The sequence below is a fragment of the Plectrocnemia conspersa genome, unplaced genomic scaffold (genome assembly GCF_051122295.1).
Source record: "Plectrocnemia conspersa isolate PC_06_02 unplaced genomic scaffold, ASM5112229v1 ptg000013l, whole genome shotgun sequence".
Lineage (NCBI taxonomy): Eukaryota > Metazoa > Arthropoda > Insecta > Trichoptera > Polycentropodidae > Plectrocnemia > Plectrocnemia conspersa.
In genome coordinates, this window is record NW_028277177.1 from 5,102,612 (window position 1) to 5,121,544 (window position 18,933).

The 18,933-nt window shown below is 27.9% G+C and overlaps 1 protein-coding gene across 3 annotated transcripts in view; it reads left to right on the plus strand.

Annotated features, from left to right (window-relative positions):
- The window catches only part of IRSp53 (Insulin receptor substrate 53 kDa), a 319,080-nt gene that overhangs the window by 101,620 nt on the left and 198,527 nt on the right, over positions 1-18,933 (plus strand). For all 3 annotated transcript variants that reach the window (XM_088202037.1, XM_088202038.1, XM_088202039.1), the window contains exon 2: positions 2,822-3,047. In XM_088202037.1, the coding sequence (XP_088058163.1) occupies positions 3,003-3,047 (45 nt within the window). In that variant the 5' untranslated portion in view covers positions 2,822-3,002. The remainder of the gene's footprint in view (positions 1-2,821; positions 3,048-18,933) is intronic.

Sequence of the window (18,933 nt, forward strand, 5' to 3'; positions counted from 1 at the left end):
GCACCAGAACACACCACAGCATTTATTATTTGCATACCTTTCTTTATCTATTATATATATCTTTAAATATAAATTAAAGATACATTTAACGCAAATACTTCCGGTTTTATCTTTATGGGTAGTCAAAAAGCTTCTTGAACTTATTTCAAAATTCTGTATTTAAAAATATTTGAAGTTATTGAAAAATTAAAAAAAAAATTATTTGCAAAATTACTATAATATGATTTTAAATAACTGCAACCTTGATAATAAAACTTTTTTGTCAGTAATATTTTGCTATTCTAAAGAAATATATTATAGGTCAGAGGTTAGTGAGTTTGATCCGTTTGGTAAAGACGAGCTAACTTTCAAGGTCGGTCAACGAGAAGATTATTCTCTCGACGACCAAAAGTTTGTAAGCTTCTAGTTAAGTGAGCGGCATATGCCAGCAGTTTGTATTGTTCGTGAATTTGTGTCTGTTTAGTAGAGACCAGATTAGCTGATTCTAAGGGTCGGTCAACGAGAAAAATATTATTTCGACGACCAACTGAGATATAGGTGTGTGTTATGAGGTTATGATTAAGTGATTTTTATAGAAAAATCTGTTTCCTTATATAGTTTAATTTCATCAATTGGTTTCTAACTTTTCTAATTTAATTTTATAGAATTCTCACGACTTTGGTTTTCCTGTGGGTACAATATTTTACATTTACAATAAAATAATTCATGACTTTTTGCTTATGAGAATCAATTATTTTTTGCGTGAGAAGCTAAGTTCAGATTAGTTTGTTTTATTTACATTTTTCCAACAAGACATTGATTTTATGTTGCACTGTTAATCAACTTAAGTATTAAATTTGATGTTGTAAACTTAAATTTTACATTTAACAATAACTAAAATTGTAATGGCTCCTTTACTAGCTTAAGGTCTATAAATTTGTATTTAAAGTATTGTTAAAAATATATTGTGGAGCATTATTATTTTTTTTTATTATTATAAAATACATGAATAGCTTAATTAACTCTTTGCTTACAATGCGAACTTATATGTGCTTTTGATAAGCGCTTGGCCTGTTTATATGCATTTCGCATTAACAAAGTTATCAAATTAATATTATATATCGCGGCGTTGAACTCGCAGTCGTTGCGATTGTTGCGACAAACTTGACAAACGCGAGTTTCATTGCACTTTGCTCTTTTGACTGTGAAACTCAAAACGTGATATACAACCCTGGCCGTATTGCTGAAATTACGATATAAAACATGAAACGGTGAAATAGTAGGGGCGCTTTTGCAGACGAGAAATTAAGCAAAGGGTTGCTAATATGAGCGTATGTGACGGTTTGATTTTAATTTTAGTATAACAAAGGGTAAGCCAATATAAGGTTTAAAGGATAAACGAAAAATATAGTATTTGCAAAATATGTATTGCCTGGTTAAATGTTATGCTCTAAAGATTATTAATAAAATTATTAAATATATAAAACTATTTAAAAGCAATTTATATTATATATTACAAATTTTTATTATTAGGAATTGGTATAAAAACGCCACTAGAAATTATTATATAATACTTTAATGTTAAGGGGTTCACCTAAAATAAGTGAAAGCTTCTTAATATTTTTACTTAAGAATATTTTTTATATGAAAATATTTAAAAGCTTTAGTAATATATTATTCAGAATTATCTACTTGCACTTCTACGATTTTGTTGTGATAAAAAATAACGATTGACCTTAAACTTTCTTAATTGAAATTAAGTAAATTTCTTAGAGCATTTTAATTATAATATTTTTTAACGTTATCTCATTATCTCAATTCACATTAAAATGAATCGCCATGAGATATAAAACCAATTACAGTTAATTTAAAAAATGCGTTTAAATGCAAAACCTGTTTTTTTTACCAGTTCCATCTTTCTCATTAGTCGTAAGATTATCTAGAAATACAAAATCCTCGATACCAATTCGAGTAATTTGCATTAAAATTACATAAACGAACTTGAACGCGTGCATACTAAGCCAAAGCTCGTTTTGCTTCATCACCTGGCATTCTAATTAAAATTCTGGTGATGAAACACCAGTGGGTCAGCGGTGTAAAGCACAGTGGTAAGCTCAAGTCTGATTTATCGTTAAAGGGCTCAACGAAGGTTCTCGCGGTACAAATATTTATGTGATATAAGCTCAAGTGTGACATAAATATATGTGCGTGTGTTAATGCTTCTTATATGAATACGTAAATATAATATATGCGTTCATACGGAACCTCTGAAGTGATTAAATTTAAAGATGATTATTTAAAGCGGTGAGATGGGTCTGATTCACCGTTCAAGAGCTTTAGATTATGGCTTATAATCAAGAAATCGTTTAAATGATTCAATCGGAAATAAGAGATATGAAAAGTAATGCAATATATTGTAAAGTTTGAAGACGAAGTGCTGTACTAAAAAAATTTGCATTATAAAAGCAATTGATTTAAATATACACATTCTATGAATATTGTAGCAAAATACTATAATGGCACAGTTTTAAAAATACTTTATGTATATAGATGTATATATAATACTAAATTAGCATTCACCTAGCGCCTTGCTGAACATTCGACTAGAAAGAACTATATGACGTTTTGTTTATGAAAAAATCTTTTGTCAAGACAAAATCGGCGTAGAAAGTCGTACATACGTGGACCAGTATAGGTTTCGAGAACAATTTACATATTGACAGAAGATAACGGAAGGTGTTTGAGTTGAAGTTTCTTTCTTTGTGTGAAAGTGAGAGAGTTGTGTGTCGATGTTTTCTTACTAGTATTCATATACTCATTTTTGTGTTTTCTTTATTTACAGATGAGATAATAGCCAAGGCGATGAATGCCAACAATTCGAACATCTCACTGCGACAACGAGTCAATCTTTGAAATTTTTCCATGTGAAAGTGTATTGAGGTCGTCAAAGCGTAAAATAGTGCCAAGGTTTCTGCGCCAGTGAACTTCATTCGCCCTTTGGATTGTACCTAAAGATCGAAACCATGGAGACCGAAGAGTTGACGAAACTCGTCGACGGGATATATAAGGTATTTTATTATTACATTACAATATATTATTGATATTTGCCGAAAGATTTTTATGAAATATTTTATTCATGACTTGCCAAAGTTTTGACCTCGTTGTTTCTTCAGACCTTTGCTCATAAAACATGCAGTAACGCGTTAACGGTTTATTCTTTAACCACGCGCCAACGTGACGATTCGCTTTGGTACTTTGGTAAACACTTTCGACCAAGTAGGAAGTTTACCTTGGAACAATAAGCACTCGGATACAAGTTAGCTGTATTAATACTATTGTTTGCTCAGTTTGTCTCGAAAAGGAAAATAATAATAAAATGCACGCGAATTAATATTTCCGCGACACGCAATGGTTCCGTGCAAAATATACCATCATTTATGAAGTCATCTTTAGCGCATAGCGTAATTATATAATGCTAATTTTAGAAACTGGTTACTATGATGATTCAATGCATCTGATGCAGTAGTCTATTAAAAATGATTAAATCAGCGGAAATCATAAACAGGATGCACTATTATAGCTTAAATCTAATTTACCGTAAATATATTTTAAAAAATCAAATAATTTTGGTTATAAAATATTTAAGGTTTTCAATGATCTTTTAAACCTAGTAAAGCTCTTAAATCAATTGTTATATCCTTGTAAAAAATACGCCAGTATCCATATGACTCATTGATGTTTTCAACGCCTATTACATAGTTAAGTAGTTGGTATTAATATCAATCTCTGAAACCACTGAATCGATGTTTGATGTAGAAACCTTTCAAGACCTTTCCACCGTTCACATTTTGCTCATCAGCTGAGAGAATCGCGATTTGGTTCTCATTTATCAAAATTAGACCCTTCAGTTCGTAATACAATTGAACCAGACCAGTGGTTTTGAACATGTGAACACACCATTTTAATTTAAAATTATGACGGTTCTGTAAAAAAATAAAACTATATTTTTGTTAGTATTATTTCGTTAAGAATATTTTTTATTAATTTTCGCAACACATGGATGATATGCTACATTGTAGATAAGTGTTATATCATTGCTTGTCGTTCTGGCTAATATACAACTGGAAAAAGAAGGAGATCGACGTCCCTCCATTAACCGTATACTAGTTTGAGTGTTTTTGGGTAGTACTGGAAGCTTTGATTTAATTTAAAAAATATCATATTAGACTTTTCTGGTTGTTGGAGTAGGTATTTGATCCGGATTACTTTATATATATATATATATATATATATATATATATATATATATATATATATATATATATATATATATATATATATATATATATATATATATATATATATATATATATCTGAAAGCCACTCTGTTTCTTTGCAAATGTAGGAGAAAAAATAATGAACAGGCAGAATGTGTTAAAACTACTTAACATTTAAAGTACCTACAAGAAAAAAGATATATGTAGTCACTGAGGAACTCATTTTAAATTTAAAGAAAAATCGTTGGGCGTTAAACTATTAATATAATATAAATACTAGTTTGGTCAAAATTGTAATATTAACTTTGTGTAGCAAAAAATCAAGAAATTCGATTCCAGGGTCAACGAATTTATTAACATTCATAAAAATTTAAATAACTCATCCTTTGAGTGTCGCACATAACTTAAAACTTATTAGGGTTTTTTGCATTTTTTTATTCATTAGATATTGATAAAAAAATAAAAACAAACGTTTTTATTTCATTATTCAGAAAATTTTGTTATAAAAAGTAACAGTTTCGATAATGTTTCCTAAATAATCCTGATTATTTTCTGTTTATTTTTTACAAATTTTGTCGCTAAATATAGATGAGCTTTCTCGTTGTAAAAAATTTCCCTATGTTTTGTTATAAATTTATTAACAAAAAAAAAAAGATTTTTTTATATAACTAAAAAAGTTTTAACTGAAATTGTTCAGTTAGATTTCACAAGCTCATAATACGTGATAATCATTAAATTCCAATTAACATAAAGCGTTAATTTTTTGATGAATTATGGCGTTAGAATTGCGATTTTATTTTATATTTAATAAGCAATTATTATTAAAGTTTCTGTAGTTTCGTATTGCACTAAAATAAATAAATAAATACACTTACCTACCATTTATTTAATACTATTTCTTTAATCTCTATGTGGTTATTAATTCAGGCGCGTATGGTGAGATACATTCCCTTTCGTTCGCTCGCGTGTTAAGTGACGAGAGGGAGTGAGAAGAAGTGGGCGTGCGGAACGCATGAAACGCACGCCCTTATCTCTCACTCGCGCAAGCGAACGAAGGGGAATATATGTCACCTTACGCGCCTGGTTATTAATTTGGCAATAAAAGCCTCTAAAGTCATCTTGTTTTTATCTTATGAAAATTTCTAAAAACATCATAAGATCTATACATATTTAGTTGCATTACTACTGTACTTATTACAGTCTTTGATAAATTTATTAATGCACTTTTAGTTTTTTTACGAAAAGATCTTGATTATTTTTTTACCTACAGCATTAAAATTTTTTTAAACAATCAAGTGGGCTATAAATAAAATCATGCACCTATCCTAACAGTTTCTTACTTTCTAAAGATCTTATTTAGACTACTTTTATGTTGAAATCCTTTTTTTTGAAACCATCTTAATAATTTTTTAAATGTTTTTGCCATACGTAAAAGAACTTTTTCTGTTGCTAATTTAATAACAAAAAACCTAATTTTTTATATTACTTTTAAAATTTGAACTGTAATTATTCAGTTCAATTTCAGAAACTTATTATAATTAAAAATATTTTTCCAATGAGTTATACCTTTCAAGCGCCTAGCTATAAAAGTGCACACAATAAAATAAAACTTTTTCTTTAAACAATCGATTTATGATATTGATTGTACAATTTTAACCATAATTTTTATGGTAAATTTACATCGATTAATAATCATTTTAACCTTTAATTTGTCAATAAGAGACCTTCAATACTTTTTAGTCTATTGATCTTTGGTTGCATATGTACTTTTGGGTTGTTTTCCAAAAAAATCTTCATTTAAATAATTATATGAATGTTTTTTTTTCACCAATTAAATAGTTTATAATTAAAATCGTACAGAATTGCTGAATGTTAATATTGAAAAAGACGAAGAAAAAATATTTTAAGGAGATCGTTTGAGACCCAGAGAAAGTGTACTATGAAAGTTATGAAAAAAAATCAGGAAATATTTGTATAATTGTGCTGCATAAATAAATGCTCTTTTTAATTTCTTAATTAAAATATTGAAATATTTCACGCTGCATATATCTTAGCATTAAAAAAATAACATTTTTGCAACCTTAAAATAAAATCTAAGAAGCTTTAAAGGTTGCCGACTTATTCCTTAAAGCGTTATTCAAGGATAGGGTTCCTTGAATAATATTATTAGCTTCGAAGGTTCCGAAGGCCGCGAAAGGTCAAAGACCACTACATTACGTGTTACACGTAGTGCATCGTCCATTACATTTTAAATAATTTATAATATACCTATTTTATATACATATATATATTATTTACAATAGTATTATTTAATTTATGGCTCACTTATTATTAGCTTTGTAGAATATACATTATAAAAGTTCTTTTTAAACTAAATAAAATAAAGATTTAACTTCATAGATTGACTTTTTAAACAATTAAAAATTCTTCTTTTATTAATTGTTAATTCAAAGGTTATTACATTTTTGTTATTAGGTCATAGTCTATTTTACAGCACAAGTTGTATTATTGATCATTAAACGATTATTAAAATATGTGAATAATATTGTCTTTCCTCATTTTTTATTTATTAAAAAAGTGATTTTACATAAACATATATTAATATATATTATTTATAATTTTATATGTTTGATCATAATATTTATTCTATTCAGAATTGCCTTAAAATATTTTCGACGTCCGAAATTGTGTCACAGCCTCTTTTTTTACAACTTTAATATCAATTTGGCGAATGTCCAAAAATCGCAACAAAGCAAGAGTCAAGCTCTTAAGGATTATATTATTCTTTTAGGTAAAATCGTAATTGAGTTTATGCTTTTAGTGCATCATTGCGTTCATCCAAAACATCGTCTGATAATCGAGGAAATTGTATATTATAATTTACTCTTGATAGTAGCCGATTCAATTGCTTAATAAACATTACTTTTACATTGGACCGAGAGTGTTTTCTAGGAAAGAAATCCTAAATATCTTAAAAGCTTCCGCCGATTATATTATCGGCGGTAATTTAGTGCCAGATTGAAGTAACGCATTTTGTAGGGTCGGGCCGGGTTCTTCGGAACGGATCCGCATTTAAAGTATACACTTAAGCATGACATTCGTAAAAATGGGCCTTTGGAAGTTGGGTCACGTATCGAACCGAACCAGCGATTGACCCGCGGGTCCGTCTGTCGCTGACCTTACACCATGTTTATAGCGCTTTAGGAAAATTTCCCAAAACGAAATTGTATCAATATTGTATCGATACAAAGTGCGTGAAATGGCTTTAAAAGCGTACGTGTACAAAAATTAAGCTGATAGAAAATATTCAAATATCTTATACAACCTATTAAATATATTTTATAATAGAATCATAGTCCTCGCTCTCTCTTAATCAAAAAAGTTGAAAAAATGTTTGTGAGATACCTTTATTAAATCATTTTTGTTTATTATCCGTTTAGTATTTCAACGCCTCTCTTTTAGGAGTGTTGAGATACGAGTTCTCGCAAAAAGTTGTGCGTCGCTAAGAATTTATTTAAACTGTTAAAGACAGGTACCGTAACGTCTTCGAAAATCACAATCTTTTGATGTCTAATAGAGTTCGTTTATGTCTGTCGCCATCCGGCTCCCTAATACGCTGGCATTACTCATTGATATCAGCTACTATGAGCTATTGCTTTCATCATTTATCATTTATAAAATCAGTCTTCGATGTATAATTTCTCTGCAATGTGTTAGTTTCAATGGTTTATTAATACAAAAAACTTATTAGAAATATAAATAAAACAATAGCAGAAAGCAAACAAACAAGACGAATTTGTTATCTTATTTACGCGAAAGGGAAGTGGCTCGCCCGGCGTAATCATTTTCACGGAGCCGGCTCCCTATCCGGGAATTCTATTATTCCTGTCCTGGCAATCCCTCTTCCAGAAAACAAAAAGTGTGATAAAATTTGCGTAACGGCCCTCTTTTCTTCTCTTCTGTTTGGCTCTCGTAACGAGATGTAAATTAACGCGCGGTGGTTTTGATTATTAAATGCGATAAAGTAAATACCGATTGTATGTTTACATCACAAAAAATCCTCTGTATTTGATTTAAATATTATCTTTTGTGAAAATTGATGCTAATTGCGGCAAGCGTGCTTGTAGGCGGATGTTAGTAAAACTGAGCAAATGCGATCCGATAATGTTTACATCCTGACACAGTTCTTAGATTAGTGTTTGTTGAATTAATAATCATTTAATAAGTAATGCGACGCCCTGACATATATTTTTTGTGTTTTGCATTTATAATAAATTAAATTAAATTTAATTAAGATTAGAATTTAACCTTTACAATTAAAAGTAAAACACTTTTCCTTTTTAAAATATGCTATCGTTGTATAACTAAAACAATGAGCATTTACTTTAATGTTACGGTCAAAGTTTGAAAGTTGATTTTCGTAATGGTTGCGCCTCACTAATTACTACTTAATTATCTGTGAAATTAAATGTTTAATGCTAGTAACACAATAAATATATACTTATATTTATTAAAAATATAATAAATAAACAAATTTATTCATTAAAAATTATCTTTGAAGATAAATTCAGATCAAGGTATAATATATATAAATGGATTTTGATCGAATGCTATTTTGTTAAAAAAAATAGAGGCTATTCTAAAGAAAATATATATAGTAACTATATATAAATGTTACATAATATAAATAAAAATTAAAAAAATATTATTATAAATTTAGTCGTAATATAAGTTTAAAAAAACATAGATCAAGTAGATATCTAGGCTACGTTTGTACTACAGCCTGATCTGTCATTATGTTTAAAAATGCATTGAGTTAAAAAAATCGTTAAAAATTATTTTTTTGTTATTAATAAATTTATTTGTATAGATTTTTAAGGACTTTAATTAAATAACAATTCTCAAAAAAATTAACCTTTAAAATATTTTGTCATAGTACATTAAACAGCTTGATTCACTATATTATTTCAAAATGGCAACTAAAAAATTTAATAGTAAAAATAAAGTTTTTTTTAACGTATGTGTATGGGTTATTAAACGCTTTATAACTGCTGTAGTTTTAATTATAAATTTTACAATTATTAAACCTTGTTAAAATCTTGTTTGTCCAAGTTTGTGAGGTCTGCTTGATCAGACATATTGTTTTAAAATTATAGCTATACAATAAAACGGTTAGTTATTTTTTTGTTTTTTGTAAATGTGTATGTATATATTTTTAAGGACTTAGTAACTGCAATCGTTTAAGTCAGATATCTATGATTTTTTTAAAAATAAATTTGGTTATTTTTTGACTTAGTTCAGTAGACAGTCAGAACCGTTACTGTTTCAAAACAGCAAATATTAAAAAAAAAATAGTTAAAATTTTTTTCTATTGGTTTTTAAGGACTTGTTTCTACCGTAGATTTATCAGATTATAATTAACCCTTTTTTAATTTCAATCACATTGTGATGCAATTTTAAAAAAATAATTACATTGTGAATATTTTCGATACAAAAGTGAGTCATTTAATCACATTGTGAATATTTTAGATAAGTTAGATCGCCTGTTTGAGCAGTCATCTCATTTCGAAATGGCAGCAACTGAAAAAAGTCTTATTTTTTTCGTAGTTGTATGAATGTATTATATGTGTATGGATTTTTGAAGATTTCCTAACTGCTATAGTTTTATTTAGATTTCAATGAAACTTCAAGGAAAAAATTGTTAATATTTTGGCTATCTTTGTTAGATCCTGATGGTCCATTATGATAAAGAATTTGAAAATATATTTAAAATTAAAATAAAAGTTTGTTTGTATTGCTTTCTGAGAACTTGGTAGCTGACGTAGTCTTAAAAAAATCTTTATCAATTATTTAAAAAAATATATACTTCATAAATATTTTGGCCATAGTAATAGACCAACTTGATTTGGCATATTGTTGCAAAATCGCAGCTATAACAAATTTTTAACAATTTTTCTCATATTTTATGAATGTATGTGAATAGACTTTTCAATATATGCCATAGTTTTTTTCAAATCTCTATAAAACTTTTTAGAAAAATATCCTTTGTAAAAATTTTGCGTAAGTTTCTTAACAATTTATTTTAAAATGACAAATAATAAAAAAATACTGAAAAAAATTGTAGAAGTTAATGAGGACCTCAATTAACATTTCTGAAAAATATTCATTGCAATAAGTAATATCTTGGCTAAATTAGTTAGCAAATTTTATTTTTCACCTTTTTTTAAAACGGCAGCTATTCAAGAAAACCATCACAAAAAAATTTTAATACGATGTAAATGAAAATTAAAAAAAATATATTTTGTTTAGTTTGACCGCTTGATGTATTATGTTTCAAAATGGCAACTATTGAAAAATTGTATTGGTTTTTGAGGAACTTCTAGCTACTAAAATTTTAATCAAATCTCCAATTAACATTCTGAAAAATACCTTGTAAATATCTTGGTTTATTTAGATAATTTGCCATCTTGTTTTAAAATAGCAGCAATTCAAAAATCTTATATATTTTTTTTCATGTTTTATGCATATACGTATGTGTAGAGATTTTTGTATTCAATTTTTCATGCAACTTTTTTGATGGATAGACCTTTTAAATATTTTGGCTAAAATAGTTAGAAAACACATTGTAAAATAGCAATAAAAAAATCATTATTTTGTAAAAAATTATGCTAATATATATTTAATCATTAAAAAAATTATTAGTATGGAATAACATTGTAGTGAATCAAGATACTCAGTTGGTTTCTTTGTATGCGTTTGTATTTATTCATTACTTATTCTAATCAACACTAATGAACAGTTAAAAAACCTACATAGTATAGTTTAAACTAAAAGTCAGTTAAAATTTGAGCTATGTAGGCTGTATTTGACTCATGAATTTAAAAAGATATTATATTAGTCTCTCAAAAATAGAGAAAATCCGAAAGGTTGAGACATACTTTGTCATATTAATTACCTTATTGTTATATTTTTTAATATTTGTTTTATTAATGGCTTATTTTAATATAAGCATATCTATTTCATTTATGTGAAATTTTTAATGTCTATGGCAATAATTTAATCATGTATTGCTGAAGTATTCATTGTGAATTTTTTCATTACTATTTTTTTTTATTGAATTATTTTGAAAATTAATTCTTGGCTATTATTAATTTGTTAAATCCTTACATAAAATATTAGTTAAACTCTAAAAGAATCACTTAATAATTAATTATATTATGTATATACCACTTAGCAGAGATCGTTATTTTTTTTACTAGATTTCATAAGCGCTTAATTGCACTTTTCAATGCTAGCCCAATGTTTTTTTCCTGTCGATTTATTGTACACTACCGATTTTTCATCTTCAGTCTAAAATAAATTTAAAAAATGCGCTCTAATCAATTTTCAGTCGATAATTAATGAGAGACGCGAATATTGTACCTTTAAACCACCCCTTATTGACACATGTTATTTAACTTCAATGTGTTTCAACATAAAATCATACTTATCGTTCATTAAAAAACCTCTATAAAATTATATTTTAAGCATCATTAGGTCTATTGATAAATATAGTATACTTGCATCTCTACCGTACACATATTAATATTTTTGTTATTATGTAATTTTATACAAATTATTTAATATATACTGGAAAGTTTCACAATTAAAGAAACAAATCATATATGTTCTTAATATACATATCTATGACTTATATAGTTTTTTATCACTTTACAATGCAAAAATTATGAAATATATTTTTATTTTTATATTTCAAAATTAATGTGATATTTAATAAACTTTTTTGCTAATAAAATATATTTTCACAAAATCATCAATAAAAAAAACGAACAATTAGACTTCGACGCTAGGGCGTCACGCGAACCCGTTAAACGAAATTTAGTGGGCAGTGAAATATTCGATCGGTTCAAGTCTCTTAATTTAATCTCCAAAACCATCATCGGTTCCATTGATACACCTTAATTTATTTTCCTGCCCCTCTTCTCATGGCGTAAAAAGAGGCACTTTACGAGCAACTTTTATCGTCCCAATGCATTCGGCTCCATCTGATATCATTCGCTATGCCAACTTGGTACATAAATCGGCAATACTACAAAAGAGTAGGAAGTGTTTTCATCGATCGGAACCCTCCCTCTATGGTTTTCGGGGGTTTATTTCAACCCTTGCTAATACATATAAAATCCGCGAACGAACAGCCGCCGACCGCTTCGCATGGCGTGTACTTCGATAAAAACGTACAAATATTTTAGTGCAGTTTTATTATACTTTGATATTTTATGAGAAAAAACTTTCATGAAATGAATTTTGAAATATACGCATTTGCGTTCATATACTCACATATTCGCTATATTGTCGGTTTAGTGTTGGCTCTAAGTAACTCATTGTGGTTTATATCTTTTGAACAGTCTAGAACAGTTTTATATCCCTTATTATTATTTATAACAATTTAATTTTTAGTAACAAATACGATTTAGATTTGGGAAAAAAATATTTTTAAATAATAACTATTGTATCTTATACTGTTAAGCATATTAGTTAATGATGAATAAATTAATTTAATTAGTCTGAAAGCATTTATATTTTGCAACATAAAATAAAATTTATTAGAAATCAATACATTAAATAATATATATTTATATCATAGATACTGTATTGAGTGTAAAATATGGCCAAGGGCTTTATGACAAAATAATTTGTATTATTAATTGCATAATGTGTTTTAGCCCTGTGTTTTTCTTTATAATAAAAGTGTCATATGTTAAGAGTAAATCTACGAAATTTAGCCGCAAGGCTTTTGCCTTAAAAATTTAAATAATAAATGTAATACAATTTATTTACAATAACGATACGGTGCTATTGTAGATAGCAAGCAATGTGACAAGCATCTCTGACATATTTAGAGAAATTTCTCAGCAGATTGATACTAACAGGAATGCTTGAAATTAACTGTCACTATGCTATCAAGGCGTCTGTGTAATGAAGCAAAATTTATATTAAAGCACATTATTCACATAAATATAATTTTATTTTATACAAAAATTAAAAATAGCCATATTTAATACTTTTTATGCTTAAAAATTAATATTATTATATATTTTTGATGTTTATATCGTGAGGTCTTATTTTATTAAAATAATTAGTAATTACATAGACAAAAAACTAAGTATTTTATTGAAATACGTAATTTTTCTGTTCATAGCAATTTTTATTACAAAAATTCATTGCTTTATATTTAGACTTAATACAGTGTTACATCATATTCGTAGGCTTTTTTCAGTGTCTGTCTCATTAGATGGATATATTCTACGGTAGACCTGTTGGCTCGGAATCCAAACTGATATTCTTTCAGTATTTCATTGAAATATTTTTGTAGCCTACTATATATGTTTGAGAATACTTTGTATGTGACGCTTAATATATTCCTCTTTAGTTTATAGTATGAAACAGAAACTGATAGTTTAGGGCATGTTAGTGCGTTTTGCAAATCAAATATAAAAGCAAAATAGTTTCCTGGATTTTTTGAGGCTAGTGACTTATCTTCTTGTAAGGCTTTTCTAGTTAGTTGGGCATCTTTTAAATAAAGTTTATGTTGTTTCATCATATTTATTTTTTCTTTAATATTGCGTGACGTTTTAATTGAATCGAACTTTTTACACGTGTCTTTACGTGGATCATGAAAGTACAAATTAATTTTCTTGTTAAGAATATTCGTATAAATTTTCTTTTTAACATAACTTGTGTTATTTTCTTTACATTTATCAACGTATAAATTGTATGCTTTTATTATAATCAATTCAAAGTTAAAATACTTTCTTCCTCATTGGTTTTCCTGAATGCACTTCCACTCTACCACAAAGATTTGTTGCATTGAAAGCGCGGTCTACTCTTCCTTTATTTATAATAAATGTGTCAGTAAATTTTGGTGACAGTGTAGAATTCTTAAGCACCCTGTATATGTTCGCTAGCAAAATCCAATGCGTAATTTTTTTGCGAAATGGCAACAAATCTAAAAACTTAAGCACTTGTAACTCAGTAGGTTTAAATTTTAACGAAAATATTTTTATAAATGAAACGTTTATAAGCCTAAACTTTATCTAAATAAAATATAAAAAAAATATGTTTTTGATTCAAAACAAGTGATGTATCAGTTCGAACGGACCATTTTGGACTTGCAGAAGTGTAAACGCTTTTAATTGCTTGGTTTTGAAGATTTAAAATTAAATTTTTAGTATTGTATAGAACTACTGAGCACCCCCTATACATTCTGTATGAAAAAAAAACAAAATTTACAAAATGGCGGCCAATGTAAAAATTAAAAGTGTCTTAACTTTGCAAAACCCTACTCTTCCTTTATTTGTATTAAATGTGTCTAAAAAAATCTTTTGCATATTAAAATTTTTACGTCTTAGGTATCTAAAAAATATTTAAAACTGCAAGTCCTTTGCGTTCCCCTGTTATTTATCGGTCGCATTTTTCTCTAAGCACACTTTTGTTGAAAGCCATTGGTCTGTAAGACTCCAAAAAACTTCTAAATTTTGTTTTCTCGTAATTATGGAAACTAACTAACATATCACGTTTTTTAATTTTTATTAAAATTATTTTATTTTGAGTGTACTTGCCTCATTTTAAAAATCAACAAACAATTAATATCATTGACCAAAGTAAATTACTAATAAAAAAATTACACTGTTATTTATAAATTAAAAGCAGAAATTCTTAGATAAATTCTAATTAAAATTAGCTTAAACTCTTTTATTAACAAAATGAACTTGCCCCACTTTTAAAATCAAAGGCTCATTTATCACATTTAATTATAAGTGATAAAAAAATGATTTTAAACTATTATGTAGTATGTGTATATTTATTATAAAGTACTTATTACAGATTTATAAAGGCAAATAATTTGAAAATAAATTATTGAATCTTTATAGCATGAGAGCGTAACTTAATTAATTACTAGAAAAATAAATCAAACTTAGCATAAAAATTATAAAATTTACTCTAAGAAAAATATTACACATAATATGAAAAAACTTACTTTCTTTATTTTATCTCGTATTTTTGATATAATCTAGAGTTTAAAACTGAAAATAAATATAGTACATACAAAATATATCCCTCTATAATAAACGTAAAATTTAAACTTATCAGTAAATATATGCCGAAAAACAATAAATTAAAAAAAAATATAGTATATAGCTTAGATTTCGAAGTTTATTTTGTTTTCAATTTTCTTTTTAAAGTATAGTTAAATGAAATTATAAAAAAAATTGTAGCACAGAATAATTATTTTTAATAAAATTCTATATGAAAAAATATTACATAATACGTATATGAAACGTATGCAATCGTGTATCTATCCAATAATCAAAGTCGCTGGGGCGAATTCTATTACCTCATTCTATTTCCAATTTCGAGAGTAAATCTCTTACACTTCGACAGCTGTGAGACACAGAAGTAAGATAAACTGTCTGGATGTAGGCACAAGAAACGATTGAGCGAGATTTTCGTTAAATGCGTATTTCTCTAGGTACACTTCTGGACTTGATATAGAACTCAGATCCATATCTAATAATTTAGTAGCGACAATCAAAATTTACTTGACATATTTAAAAAGTAAAAAAATGGGACTGCCTTAACATATATTACCATTTTTAATAGCCTTGAACGTAACTAAATTATGTACGAGCATATGTATACATACAAAAACACTTGTGTGTACCTATGTAAAATTAGAAATAGAAGAAGAAGTAAGGTTAAGGATAATTGAGTTAATGCATTATGCATGTAAATGCGTATTTAAATTCGTGATTCTACCACCGTTTTCGCTTATCAACGCTTCACGTCTCTTACATACACCCAGATAGGAAGTACGCCTCGGTAATTAAGACTGAAGCGAGTTTATACTACGTATACTTTTTACGTTAAAATTTCTTTTTTTACGTCGGAAGATTGCGGAACTCGTTATTAATGATACTAATTGTTTACGCGACGCGCCGGCCGATTTAATTAGCAGAATTTTAGATGAAAAATAGAAAATTTGAAAGATGCGAGGAAGGGACTGTAGAGAAAACGTAGAGAAGGTCGCTAGTGTCACGGCAAAAAGCAAATTACTTACGACATATCACGACTTGTCGGGTCTTCCGTGCGATTATGGGAAGAACACTTTCGCCTTTGACGTTTTGCGTTATATTATTATTATTGTTATTATCATACAATTTTTGCTTGTGTGTTTCGCTTGAATCGAACAAAAATATCCATAGCCTAATGGTTAAATTGGATAGCCCTACTTTTGGGTAAAAATGACTTAATAAAGCCACTTTGCTTTCACTGCTTTGATAATCTTGCAACTACAAAATATGTAGTTATTCGACTGTCATTGTGAAAGTCATCAGATTAAAGACCAACCTGTTCAAGTATGTAATTAGATTTAACTACTTTACAACCCAATGGAAGGTTGCTCTAATTATAATTTTACTGAAATCATACAAATATTCAGACGATATTGCCTCCTACAAATTAATAAGTATCTCACCAGTTATGTCAAAAATTTTAGAAAAATTATGAAAAAAAAAAAACTGGTTCTATTTTTTAGTAGAGAAACTTAATCTCTTACAATTTCATCAATTTAGCTTTAAAAATATGCTTTATTTGGTAATATATATCTATTAAGACTTAGAAATTTAAAAATATTACTCAGTCGTATTCTTAAATATAACCCATGATTCTGTTAAAGCGTGGCACCTTGGACTACCTTATAAAGTTAAGAGATTGTTTCCACACAATATATTTTTATTTTATTTGTATAGTCCTACCTGAAAGATAGACACTTTTAAATTAAGATCGGATCAGCATACATAAAACTGTACCAAATAATAATGGGTGTGCCTCAGGGCAGTGTTTTTGGGACGATGCTGTTTTTGTTATACACGATAAATATTTCTCAGATGAACTTGACATGAATTACTACTTTTCCATTGCTACTACAACAATGGCATCTGATACTGTCTCAAAAGTCCAAGTTTGTCTCTTTATATGATATATCAAATGAGACATAATGAAACTAAGTCAATCCATATTAAATTTACGCTGAATAAAGATACTAGTCCTCTGGTATCCCGTAATGGGAAATATAATAAATACAAAAATATAATTCTGTATTTCATCTTGACATTCTAAAAAACTTATATTTAGAACAAAAGGCAACATCTGGGACTTACCTTTACCAGATAAAAACTTTTTTCTTATTGAATCCACTGCGTCTCAATTTATTTAAACACAAAAGTTCGTCATAATACCTGTTATTTATATAAAATTTATTTATGGTGTACCCTGTACTCGTTCCAAATGTTGGGATCAATACCAGAAAAAAAATCACCCAAGAATGCAACGATTGTAAATAGTATTTAGTTATTTGTTCACTATTGTATTTCACACAATACAAATGGTTCTCAACACATTTTTAATCGCACGGAATTTATTGTTGTTTTTTTATATTACTTTAATATATGAAACACTAAATATATTTATGTATGTATATTACAATTACTCACATATTTATATACTTGTTTGGTTATATTTCCTATCGTGTGATATTTTTCGTAGCAATGTTCCATATGAAGATATGATTTTGAATTACGTTTTTAAAACATCTTCTTTGTTTTTCTTCTTCTAGTTTTATTTTTACATAATTTAATAATTTACTACATTGTCCTTTCATGCAAATACTATAAAATATATTTGTGTTACAACTTCTTCCTTGCGTATTTTTTATTGCTTGTGTTAGACATAATTGTACTAGTTAAATATAATTTTTGGGAAAGTAAACTATTAGCAAGTTAATTCGAGTCTCAAATGTTAGCAGCACTGCAAATCAGACAGCTGCCAATAATCACGCGTGTTCAAAGTATCAAATGCAGTTACGTTATTTCAACTTTTTCCAGGGAGAAAGGGACAAAAGTTTGTCGGTCAGTGATCGTTTTTTTATTATTTCGAATTAAAGTATTTTTTCTTATATGGCACGCATTTTTCTAGACACATTTTTTTGCTTATCTAGCGTTCATATTAAGACTTTTTAAAATAATATTATGACTTACAGTTAGTGAGAATCAAATAAAGCATATATAAACCGAATTTTGACCAATAGGAGAGCGCAAAAAACAATTAACCCTTCTCAGAAGTCAAAAATTCACGTCAAAATCAATAAAATCGTGCCGTCACCGACGCATTAGGAACGCTCGTTACCAAGCGTTCCCACTGCAACGGCGCCGACATGATTTTATTGCTTTTGACGTGAATTTTTGACTTCTGAGAAGTGATAATTGTTTTTTGCGCCCTCCTATTGACCAAAATTCGATTTGAATATACTTTGACCAATGCTCTCATATCAGAAGTCCGTAATAATAATAGTAAGGATGGCTATCGTATTTTTAAAACATAGTGTAATATCGAAGCGCAGACAAACTATAAAGCAATATGCGAGATGCGTCGTCTGTCTGTATTTTTTCTTCCGCTTATTTTACCATAAGAGAAATATTTTGCACTTGAAGTTTTAAAACTTTCATTAGGTTAGGTTTGGGTTTGAACATAAAATGAACGTTTCAAATTAAGTTTCATAGACATTTAAGAACAGCCTATAATTTAACTAACGTATCAGTAAAAAATATTTTTGCTAGTA